The sequence below is a fragment of the Acanthopagrus latus genome, chromosome 3 (assembly GCF_904848185.1).
Source record: "Acanthopagrus latus isolate v.2019 chromosome 3, fAcaLat1.1, whole genome shotgun sequence".
NCBI lineage: Eukaryota > Metazoa > Chordata > Actinopteri > Spariformes > Sparidae > Acanthopagrus > Acanthopagrus latus.
The window spans coordinates 15,618,514-15,631,124 of record NC_051041.1 but is presented as its reverse complement, the minus strand read 5'-3'; the positions used below and the strand labels follow the sequence as shown (position 1 = coordinate 15,631,124).

General features: G+C 39.7%; 1 protein-coding gene across 1 annotated transcript in view; it reads left to right on the top strand.

The window, feature by feature from the left end:
- LOC119014932 (thrombospondin type-1 domain-containing protein 7A-like) overlaps window positions 1–12,611 on the top strand; it is a 133,610-nt gene that overhangs the window by 58,715 nt on the left and 62,284 nt on the right. The window contains exon 4 of the mRNA XM_037090385.1: window positions 738–919. Within this exon, the coding sequence (XP_036946280.1) occupies window positions 738–919 (182 nt within the window). The remainder of the gene's footprint in view (window positions 1–737; window positions 920–12,611) is intronic.

The following is a 12,611-nucleotide window of genomic DNA, read 5'->3' as shown; positions in this document are numbered from 1 at the left end:
CCAATTCACTAACCAGATACAAGCCCATCTATGAATGAAAAGCACAATCCCCATCGGCTTAAAGAAATCAGGTCTTAGAGAGCGCTCACTGAACCCTCTGGTTTAAATTGCGATATTGAGGGGTATCGTAAATAGACATCTGAGGTCAAAACATAAAAAAGTCTTTCTTACAATGAGAAATGAGAACACCAACCCTGGTCTCACTCAGGCACATACAGTCGTTTTCAGTGCCAGCAAAAAGCCAGACACACAATGTATGATCATGTTATTTTCCGTTATCAAAATTACTTTAGGGATTTATGGATACTTTCATTATTTATAAGAAAACAGATAACATGTGCTAATTTGCCATATTTTACTTTACTTTTAGTGTCATTTATCCATCGTCATAAGATCTAAGTAATAACATGATTATATATATATATATACATATACATATACATATATATATATATATATATATATATATGTGTGTGTGTGTGTGTGTGTGTGTGTGTGTGTGTGTGTGTGTGTGTGTGTGTGTGTGTGTGAACTGTGTAATTGAAAACAATGGGGGAGTACCAAGGAACACAAAGTCACATCAAGCATTAATCTATTTCTCTGCTTATTACGTGTATATGTTCTTGATATACAATATCCCTGTAACTCTAAACTGTATAGATAATTAAAACATATGATATACATGGGGCTGATTACTGTGTAAGAGTAACTCTTGTTGTGTCCACCTCTGTTTTCAGTTACAGCTGGAAAACTACAGAGTGGACAGAGTGCAGGGTGGATGTGCTGCTGAGCCAACAGGACCGCCGGCGTGGAAACCAGACGGGGTTGTGTGGAGGTGGGATTCAGACACGAGAGGTTTACTGTGTCCAGAGCAGCGCCGACACACCGCCTAACTTGAGCTCGCTCAGGAGCAAAGAAGGTGATTCTCCCAGCATGCATTTCTTCTGTCATCTCTCCTTTTCTCTTGTATTGATGCCTTGCAGACAGTATTTCATGGTATGAGCAGTATGTTTCAGCAACAAAACTGAAAAAATCATCTTTAAAAAACAGAAATGTAGCAGAATTTGGAGGTGCTACCAGCTGCTGCATCTATTTGCATTACTGTTGCATTAGCCACCTATGGTCAGTATAAATCCTGCATTTAGGTTTAAAGGCTTACACTGAGACTTATTTGTCCTCATGCAATCAACAACTTAAGGAAGATAATGAAAGAAAGTTGTTTTTTAACAAGACAGTTCTCAGTAAGTGCTATGTCAGTCCTGGAAGTGTGTTCCATGTCGTTGATCTGTTTCTGATTTTTGTGCACATCCAAGGATGGGAACCACTGAAATCAGTCTGTTGATCTTGAGATTACATCTCTGCTTTTCCAAATACTACTTGAATGTAGTGTTCCAAAATATACTGCTTTTATATCTAGCTTTTAGACTGCAGAGATATCTATATACCTCAATAAATGTAACACTGTGACTTCTGTTATGTCTATACTTAATCAGTGAAAAAAAAATCCCCGCATGGTGTGTGTAGCTTTGGCTCTGAATTGATGCCATCTGGGTGTACTTTTTATAGGTCACTAGGCCACTATGACTGAATTCCACTGACACACTGCTGTATCTTTCCTTATAGAAAAATTATAAACATTTTAGAGCACCTTTTCAATTTGGTCACTTTACTGCTCAATGACTGACAAAGCTTCATATTTCCAAAAGGATTTTTTTTGTTTAACTTGGCAACCCAAAACTTATCCCTTATTAACTATTTACAACGTATGCAGTGGCAACTTAAAAGCACATATGTGTCTAATGGTCAGGAGTGGATGGTTAAGTTTATGGTAAAGGAAATGATTTTGGTTAAATAATAGTGTAAATAATGTCTTTTCAATTTCAAATTGGGATCTCAGGTCTTTCAAAGACTTGGATTATGCTTGATATGCAACCATTTTATTATTTACTCATTTGTTTGTTTGTTTATTTGTTTATTCAAGTCCCCAGCTACTTCAGTTGTTTAGGAGAATGCTGCAATGCTGTTTTGTTGTGAAGCTTACAAAATGATTTCTGAACTACTAAACTTGAAGGGATATTCCGGTGTAATTAATCCATGGTCTAACACACCGTGACACTGAGTAAGAACCCCTCGAGATATCCAGTTTGCAGACCGCTAGTTTATGTAGTTTTAGCAACCTCAGAAATGACCACACGATAACAACAAGAAATCGCCATCAAAAAGCCACAAATACTGCTCAGAACAGCACCAAACCTCAGCAACATTACAAATACGGTCTCAGCACATAGATCGAGGCATCAAACCTCTGCTTGCTTAACTGGATTGCTATTGTAAAGTGAACACAACTCACCTCTCTCCTGCCACCGCTTCCTGTTGTGTGGAAGTCAATGCGAGTCGATTACCGTGATATTGTGCCGTCATTTCTGAGGTTGCTAAAACTACGTGGACTAGTGGTCTGCAAACTTGATCTCTCGAGGGGGGATCTTACTCAGTGTCACAGTGTGTTAGACCATGGATTAAATTTACACCGGAATATCCCTTTAACATGACTTTCCACAAGCATGGGGTTGAGGTTAATGATGACTGTTCATTTTTAGGGGAACCGCTCCTTCAGGATGAAAATGTTTGAAATATTATTATGTAGTCACGAGATAACCAAGTTTACATTAAAATCTGTAGACCCACACAGGGCCCCTCTACAGTTTCAAAGGCCTGCTTGTTATCCCCCTAACCACTTCCATACAATTTCAGTAAATCTTCCTGAACTGGAAAAATGGCATAAAACATAATTTCAATTTTCATATAAATGAAGGCTACTACTTAATCAGGTAGGATTTTTAAAAAAAACAAACAAACATCTGCTTTCATTCCCAAATAGTGCTTTATATTAACTTACTGGAATCCTTTGCAATCCAAAAAGTTATAACAGACCCACTGTATTGCAGCTGCATAGTAATCATTATATTAGACAGAATTCAAATTTTGCAGTGCCATCAGCTCAAAACAATGTTTGGGAAGATTAAGGCAGTTGGAATCATTATCTTGGCGACAGACAGCAAAGTGGGCATGTGGAGTAAATTATAGCATTTTTAATAGCTCATGTTCTGACACAGGTTGGTTTATAACAGCTTCAAAAAACATCTGTGAGTGCCATATCGCAGACAAAAAAAACCTGTTTAAGAGCTCTGGAATCATCTGCTCGGGCTTGCGTTTCACACGCACCAAAGGCATGTCATCTGTTTTGGCTCTGCTATGAGTCACTGATACCACCCCCTGCTTTTTCAGCCATGTATGAACCAGAAAGGAGAGTAAAGTGGCTTCCCCTCATATCTAATCTGGGACTGGGCTTTTTGAATATGCTAATGTGAGTGCAAAAGCCACGCAGAAAGGATAGCAAATGAAATATGAGCTTTCACCTAAATTGGTGGCATTACTGAGCACATCGAGCGTGGAAGTGGCCCGGTAGCGTGGCCATGCTTATCCAGCACTGACACGATAAGTCTCCGTCCATCTGGCATGGGAGGCTGAACTGGCGTCTGCTGCTAGAAATTATTCAGATCAGATGCTCCCAACCAGCCACACGCTTTCATCCTTTAGTGTCAAGGCTCCACATTTTGTTAACAGCAGGTGAGTCTCACACTTTCCACAGTTTCCCTTTACATATACTGTTAGGGTGGAAAAAGTGGTTACATCAACAGCCAAGCCTGCATTTTAACACAGTAATTGTTATGGAAAGTGTTTTTGGGTGGCAGTGGGGAGACATTAGTCGAGGCATCGTGACAGGTGAGAAGTGACTGGATTTGGCTTCAAGGTGTCACGATCAAAGGATGGTGGCAACTGGAGAAAAGTGAGAAGAGTTGAATGGGTGTGATGAATTATGGGACAAGCTCTGCCAGCTCAGCTGCAGAGACGCATCCTCCTTTTTCTCACGCTGCACCTGTCCTTGTCTCAGTCAGCTTCAGTGCGGTCATGTCTCACATAAACTGGCCAACTTGGACATGCTATGATGTAAATAGAAGCTTTCATTCATCCTGTGTATTCATTTGCACAGTTTCTTGCTCCCTTATTTTAGATGTGTCTTTGTTGGATACAAGTAATTTCCTCACTGCAATCTTACAGTGGAAGTTTTTGGGAAGTGATTGTGGAAGCGTGGAAGCGTGTCAGCTGATTGGCTGGAGGACTTGATGACTCTGGTCAGCTAACTGTCTCTATCTTGTAAACACCTTACACTTGCAAACAGTATCACCCAGGAGTAATATCTGGAGCCTGGATGAATGAAGTCATGTTTATGGTTATACTCTTCTTGCTTTAACAATGCTCGGTCATGGTGGCACTGGTCACCCACTTTACCGGTGAGATTATGTTCAACAGGAATATTTGTTTTTATTTGGATAATGGCTTGCACAGAGGCAGACTGGCAGGCAGATACACAGACTGATATATCACACACACAACACAAATGTGCTACAAACAGTTCACTTTGTCAATGAAGTGCCGATACCAGGCAGCTGAACTAAGGTGGGTCAAATACTGTCATCATAAAAAGCCTTGCATAAAAACAGTATAGTTGGTAGGAAAAATAGCAAATGAGACTAAAACACTGGCAGAGAAAGAACGTGATGAAATGAATAGGTAAAGAATGAACAAGTGGACTAAACAAAAGGATAGAGGGGTATAAAGGCAGGGGGGAGCTCTAGCTATAAGCTTTTATTTTCCTCAGTTATCTTTAAATCTTTTAAACTGTTACTGCAGCACCACCATTACATTAGCTGTTACAACTGGGCACTTTGTAATCATGTGAGGTTATGATATTTATGAATGGAAAACAGCAAAAGTCATTGTTAAGTGTGTCACATATAATTTGGAAAGTTCAGTCGACTTTTTGGTTCTGTGTTGAATCTTGAGTTATTTTCATTTTGAAATGTGAGCAAATGCGTATTTTTGGCCAAAACAGTACATAAGGCCTATATCATGAGCCTGTGACACAGAGCTGTAATAAATTAGTCATTGAGTCAATGTACATTCTTACAAAATGTAGGCCTTGCAAGCCAGTTTAAAACACATCCATGTATCCATAGTGAGGCTGATAATTCCCGAGCGACAGGTTTGATGTTACATCATTTCAGCTTTCCTTGAAAAGTTCAACTGCAGTATAGTTTCCGATGTTCAAAAGACATTATAATCACATTCTAGGATATGAAATGCTTATTTCACAACCAGAATATTAATGAATGTAGAGGCAATAATCAATAAATATGTATATTAATGCTGTGAGTTGAAATGGTGCCTGTGCCTCTCTGAGCCATCACAGATTATAAATACAGAGTACACAGTATAAATATAATGCAGCTTGTTCCTCGTGTGCTGGTGTTTGTTAAACAGGTAGCAGAGAGAAAATCTATGAGCAGAGATGCACTATAAGCTCACACCAAAAATCCAGCTGTTCGAGTTTCTACAGAGATCAGCCTCTGGAAAAATAGTGTTTGCTGTCCACTTTAAAGATATTTAAACATATATAAAACACAGGATTGGTTCTAATGTAGGGCACAGAGTGAAATAATGCACCACTGAGTACAAACTTGAAAAAAACAACAACTTTATTTTAACCCACACAATAATCAAGTCTAGGCCCAAACTACATTCCCTATAACCTCAATCATGTGATTATCAGAACTGATTAATAAGTAAATGTAATAAGTAATTCTGTTCAGAAACATCTTTTATTGTAATAGTATACAATCTTTTAACATCCAGACAGTGATCAAAATGTAAAATGATTTTGGAAAAAAAGGAAAACAGTCCATCATCTCTGGCAATGACTGGGCTGTAAAAACTACCCGTCAGTTTTAGCGGCCCATTGTTATTGTATGGAAGTCTACCTGAACATCAATCTGTCCTTACCTGCCCACCCTGCACTGGCTACTCCCATAACTCACTGCAAGTGACCACAGTCCAATCACCACACCCCTGTGGCGTAGGGAGCTCATTGTTTACGGACACGAATGGCAGAGAAAGTACAGCCACACCTTTCATTTGTGGGTGTTGGACTGCCATGCTTGTCCCTTGTTTCAAATCCTGTTTGTGATAGGATCCCGAGGCGCAGCCTTGGGAAGGAAAGTGTCCGGTTTAGGAAATTCAAAATTACGTCACTGCGTTTTGCAGATTATGTGTTTCTTTTGGCTTCTTCGGCCCCACAGGCACTGGGGCAGTTTGCAGTCGAGTGTGCAGTGGTGGGGTTGAGGGTCAGCCCCTCTGAGTCTGAGGCCATGGTTCTCTGCCGGAAAATGGTGGAATGGTGACTGTCATCTTTTCAGTGCATTCTACATATATGGCGGCCTTTTACCAAGACCACGCTAACGTGTTAATTTCCTGGTTCTTGTGTGCCAGGATGCTGTGGATGATGTCATTGTGATGAGCCAAGCATTTCTATGGAGGGATTCCGTAGCCTAATTAAGCGGATGTAATCTTACCATTTGCTTTCATGAATGATCAGCATATCCCACAGCGTGTGAGATAGGATAGTCTGGCAGCAATATCTGTGAACACACATCACTCAAAGTCTGATTAGTGGGATCTACCACCATCCAGACCGTCTTGATGTGATACACTCACAGTTGGAGAGCGATGGATTTACTCAATCCTGAACTGTTCCACATCCATGCAAAGATTACTGCTGACAACATCACTATTTATTACAATGTGTTATTGGTTTACTATAAGCATCTTTTTATTCTCCCTGATGTCACATATTTCACAGGCAGTTTCCCAGGTTCTTCTGAAGATTACAATATATTTAAAGATGATTCTGCTAAGGCTTCTCAGCTGTTTTTTCTCTACTGGTTCTGTTGAATGTTAAACCAAGTGGAGAGCAAATAGTGACATGCTGTACAACAGCTGGGCCAATGTGAAAGCCATGAATCCTTGGCCAGAAATGAACTGGGAGACAGGTTATTGATGGCAACTGGCACTTAGCAGCACAGGGTGGCGGCCTCTGAGGTTCCTAAATTGGTGGCTGGGAGAGCAGTAAGAAGACTAGACCATCTGGCACAGAGATACCTGGGCAAGGGCAGTCTGTGTGGAGAATTCCATTAATCAGCCTTTGTTATGGCTGTGGAGAGCTGCTCAGACTAGACGAGGAAGGAGGAGAACAAAGAGGCTATTGTCCTCGAAAAGTTCTTACTGGATAATGTGAATGAAAAGCTTTTTATAGGAATCAGGATGTCTGACTGGTCTGCTACCCTGACAACACGTGAACATGTTGCAAATTAAAATTATCAACAGGTCATTTGGATGATCTAATTCAGCATCTGTTAGCACAGTGGCATATTTACTGTTTACTGTTTTATAGCTCAGAAAATGATATGGTATATTCATTGCCAGCACTGACAATTTGGTGTTCGATGTTCTTTGCCAGTATTATCAGCATTTTTTTTGACTGGCCAAACTAAATGCATTGGACGCCATGGTCCAAATATTCAGCCATTTACTGGTGTGGTTGTAGGGATGGCAGTGTCAGTTGGTTGGCTAAGACTGAAGCATTTTGAAAGGGATTAAATGGAATGTCATGAAATTGTGTAGATATTCATGGTTTCGTGCCATCAGTGACAGTAAAGCCTACCCTTGAGTGTAATATTGTTATTATACAACTCTTACCAGTAAGTAATTGAAATACAAAGGATCATAAAGTGTATCCTTAACAGGATTAGAAATGACAACAGTCTGTGATTTGAGTTCCCAGCTGGCGATGAATGATGTACGTGTGTTTCTATCTGGTTTTTGAAAACGTTAGTGGAGCTTGCCCCCTAACTGTGTAAGGGAAAATCTCCCTGTTTAAGTTTGAGAGTTGCTAAATCTCGGAAGAATTTCAGACTCTGTGTGAATCAGATCTCTTTAATACATGCAAAATACTTGTATTTACAGCAAAATACATGCAGTGTGGAGAGAAGACCCAGTGTTCTCTGCAGTCGTCCAAATCCAAATGACCCTGTTTGTGTTGATCATGCCTTACCCAGGGCAGTAACCCTTAGATGTTTTAGTGGACAGTCAGTGTCATCATATGTACTTTTCTGTTATAGCCCAGCTAAAGAGAGTTCTGAATCATATGAATCCCTGACCTGTTACAACTCACAAACTCCCCACACCTCAGGTGTTGTGGTGAATTTTAGGACGGCAGAGGTATTGAAGGATAGGTGGTTGAATAAAAATGCATTGAATTAGAGAGTGATCAGATAGTGATGAAGTGGAGAAGGAGACTGAAAGATCAGTGACAGAAAAACTACAGTGTAAAGGTAAATCAATGGTATGGCCATCTGCATTGTTTCTTAGACAGCCTGAGTAAAAACAAAAGTGTAAATAATTGTTGAGATGGCTCACTTAGGTGCACTGGATGTGTTATCAATAGCTGGAAACCAGTCTGTCATTTGGACTCATGTTATTAAATCTGATTTACTAGTCCAGCAAGTAGGTCAACCCAAAGTAGTAATTGAGCAACACAGCCTATTAGTTTTCCCTGTTAAGTCAGCCCCGAGCTGATGTTAATGCTTTCTAGAGCTTGTGGGATTTCCCAAATTGAATGAATACCACACACAACAACTGCTTAGCTAGCTCAGTCTTATTATACAGTAACTGAGATATCTTCTAAAAAAAATGTTTTGCCACAGATCTATAATCATGTTGATTTAATAAAAAAAAAGACAAAATCATTTAGTCCAATAAATCATATATATGTATGTAAATATGTTTGCGAGCATCTGCAAATGCAGAAGTTCTGAAATAATTTTTCATAATAATTATAATAAATATCTAACTCAACAGGTGATAGAAATAGCCTACCAGGGGGTAATAGTCTGTACAAGCCCACAGAATGCATTTTGTGTAAACGAGAAAATCTAAGCCAAAATTGGCTTCTGTTCCAGCTCTGATGGCTACAATATTGTCATGGAATTGGTGAAGAAATATTTTTTATTTAAATATAGAGTAAAGTGTGCTTTTATGCTCGTTAGAGTGTGCTTTGAATGTCTAGTTAACCAATCACATTGCTTGGTTGGAACCACTTGTTGTGCATCACACTAATGACTTTAGCAATCTCAAACACACTGTTCAAGTGTGCAAAATGCACTAACGTGTAGCATACAGTGGAATATTCTCATGAGCATGGTAATTAATCAGTCTTCTCAGTCAGTCACATTACAGTCCTTACAACATCTACACAGCTGTGTCAGTAAGAATAGGACATGAAAAGATTCATGAAAGGGAGAGCAGGGTGCAGAAAGTAGAAATAATGTTTTTCTGAAGGTTCAGAGTGGCAATATAGAACATATGTGCCCAGGAGCCAGAGGAACATGGTTTTTAAAACTTAATTTGAGAAGAATTTTTACATTTTGATTTTCCAGACCTTTGACTTTTTAAATTTGTTTTACACGAACCCCTACAGCCAAAATATATTTTACCTTTACTTCCAGGCCTAGTTCAACACTAAACATTTAACAGCAGTTTTAGTAAGTTTTGAGAAAAAAAATACAAAATTCTCTGATTCTAGTTTCTTATATATTCATATTTCCCAGTTTCTTTCCTCTTTTGTGAAAGTGAACTGAATATTTTTGGGTTGTGGACAACACAAGATATTTGAGGGCATCATCTTGGGCTTTAGAAAATACTGAATATACATTTTATATCATTAATAAATCATGGCAATAACTGGTAGTTGCAGGCCCAAATTCAGTTTGATTACTATATCTGTTTTGAATGAACGTAAGATGGCAATACAATGTTGACATTTAATGTTCCTTTGAGCAACTTCAGCACTCCTGTTCCAACAAATCATACAGGTCCCTCTCAGCCCTTGGATTTCCAGTCAGATGCTGTTCTGACAGCTTAATAGAATGAAAGTAGTCCTGTATCAGTCAATTCAACATGTAAAATACTCTGAAAATGATTTGATATTGATGTAGATGGAACAGCACCTACTCACGCACTTTCGATGTATCACCCACTATTGTTTTACATGAGCACTCAAGGGCATGCCATATGCACACACATTTAAGCGACGCCATTAAAAGATCCACGTTTGGCTACCCGAGGGCATCTTGCATGTGAATTAGGCTCTGTCCTGTTTTGGTGCAGCAAAAATGATTCATCAGCCTGATGACCTTGCAGAGAGTCACCTACAGCTGTTTGGAGCAGAGCTCCTTGGAGAATCAAGCCAAATAGAAGACTTGCCTGCCCTACTGGAAAAATTACTTTGTAAGATGCACTTTAACCATGTATCACCAGTAGGCACGCCAAAGCACCTATCATACCAGTCTGTTTATAGAAATTAAAATAGAAATACTCTGCTTGGAACAGTATCAGTTGTCTTATTTGGTTTTTCCACAAAAAAGAAGAATTACCACATTGAAATAGCTTGAAGCTTGAAAAATAACTGAAACAACTTAAAGTCAGCACTTAAAGAGTTCATTCTGTGCTGTCTTAGATGTTCCTTTAACAGTAGCAGAGGTTCTTGTACTGCTGCATCGAGTGATGCTACAACATCCACCATTCCTCTGAAAACACCTGGGTTTTCCTTGGCCACATAGATCTAGGTCAAACGCACCACGGGTCTTTACGTGCTCTACATTGTCTTCAGATCCCCAGATCCATTCAACAAGATGAGCAGCAATATAAAGCACCACCCTCATTGCAAGTATTTAGCCATGACGGGATGTACTGTCTTACTCAGTCTTGCGTGTTATGTTTTTCTTTTTACACAATCGAACAATTTTATGTTAAAATACTCAACAGATGTTTACTTCATCCCAATTACAAGAAATATACAGCATATGTGGTTGATGTTTGCCCTTTACCTTTGTTTGATCACATTTTTGAATTAAAGTGCTACTCGTTTTTTTTTTTTTATACAATGTAATGAAACAAGAACATCTATCATAATCAAGAGTGGAGGAAATTCAACAAATTTACAAATGAAGCAGGGTTTTTCATAATTATTGATTTTTATTTATTTGAACTTCATTAGAAATTTAACACATTCAGGTCAGTTTACACAACACAAGCTGACAGTGATGTGGGTCGAGTGGATAGGGCACCAGCATTCTCCTCCTGAATCATCCTCATGATGGCTGCAGAGCCTGGGGTTCTTGGGACATGATTGTGTTCTCTAGATTTGAGATCTCACCAATGCCTTTCCCGTTGGCATTGTACGCTGAGATGTCCAATATGTCAAAGAATATCACCAGTGGCCAGTGTAGGGTCCTCCTTTTGCAGCTGTAGGCAGTCACCAGCTTGTCCATGTTGTCCACCCCTCCTTCCGTGACATCATAATCCATGATGCTCTCTGGTTTTTGATGCTCCTGGCCACAGATTCTTCAATCCCTGTACAGTGTACTCATGAGTACCACATTCTTGCCTTTCTTTGACGGGCTGGTCCTGAGGCTGGCTGCTGACAGGCTAGTCCTGTGGCTCGTCTTCACTTTGGAACTAGCTCATGCTCAATCTCGTCCTCTTCTTCAAAGTCATTGTCAAAAATGTGATCCTCACATTCTGAAGCCTCTTCCTCTACATCATCATCAGAAGCTTCTCTCTCCTCTAAAATCAATTGCAAGGTCCTCTGAGCAGAGCATCTTTTGGCCATCTTGATCAGTTGTAATAAGGAACCACACTGGCAAAGCTATATTTATTGTGTCGCACCCCCAATTTGCAGAGAGAGTATGAGAATATAATAAAAATATGAGATAAATGTGTATCATACAAGGCTCCTCTAACTCTCTACAAACTCCTACGTCATCTGTTCCAAAGTCCACTCCTTTTCATGCTGTTTATCCTCCGTCCAGTAAAAATCAGTGCCCAGCAAGCTTCTCTCGCTCTCTCTCTTGTATTACAGTGAGAGAAGCATGTACAACTTCTAACAACAAGCTACAGCCAACGATTTTTGCTCCCACTGGAAATACGTCACCTTCCAGTAACTTTACACAATACATTTAATCAACATTTTTATTGCAGATTGTACGAATGAAACCTCTTAAAACTTAACATAAGACGAATGCGGGGTGGAATCGTAAAGCCCCTAACCCCAGTGTGTGGAAACTAATTTATCTACCCACCAGGCAGAGCAGCGTGAAGTCAGCTGTTTTTCCTGTATCATAGGCTTACTGTATTTGACGTGTGTGGACAGTGTGATTTCCACACAGACCATATTTATTTATTATAAGGCGACCACATCACAAGGTCATCAATATTATGCTTCAGCTTTTTGTTTTTCAAAAGTACTGCGTAAAAGGTAAAGTAAAATGACTGGGGAATGAATGATTTAACAGGATGGAAAAGCTGTGTGTGCAGCACTCGTCTGAGTGGCTGACCCAGACATGTTTCAATTTCTTGAAGACGTCTCACCTCTCATCCAAGAGACTTCTTCAGTTCTACCTAACTGGAGGGGAGTTGGTAGGCTTTTAAACATTGTGTGGGAGTGTCCTTACAGAGTTAAGGACACTTGTGAGCTCTGAATTTCGGAGTCGTCAGGGCCACTCATGGGTTGTTGACCCAACTGGCCTTCATGTGGGTTGCTAAGGCTAGGTGAGCCCAGGAGTGAATGGTTTTTAATTTGTCTGGTGAGGGAACTC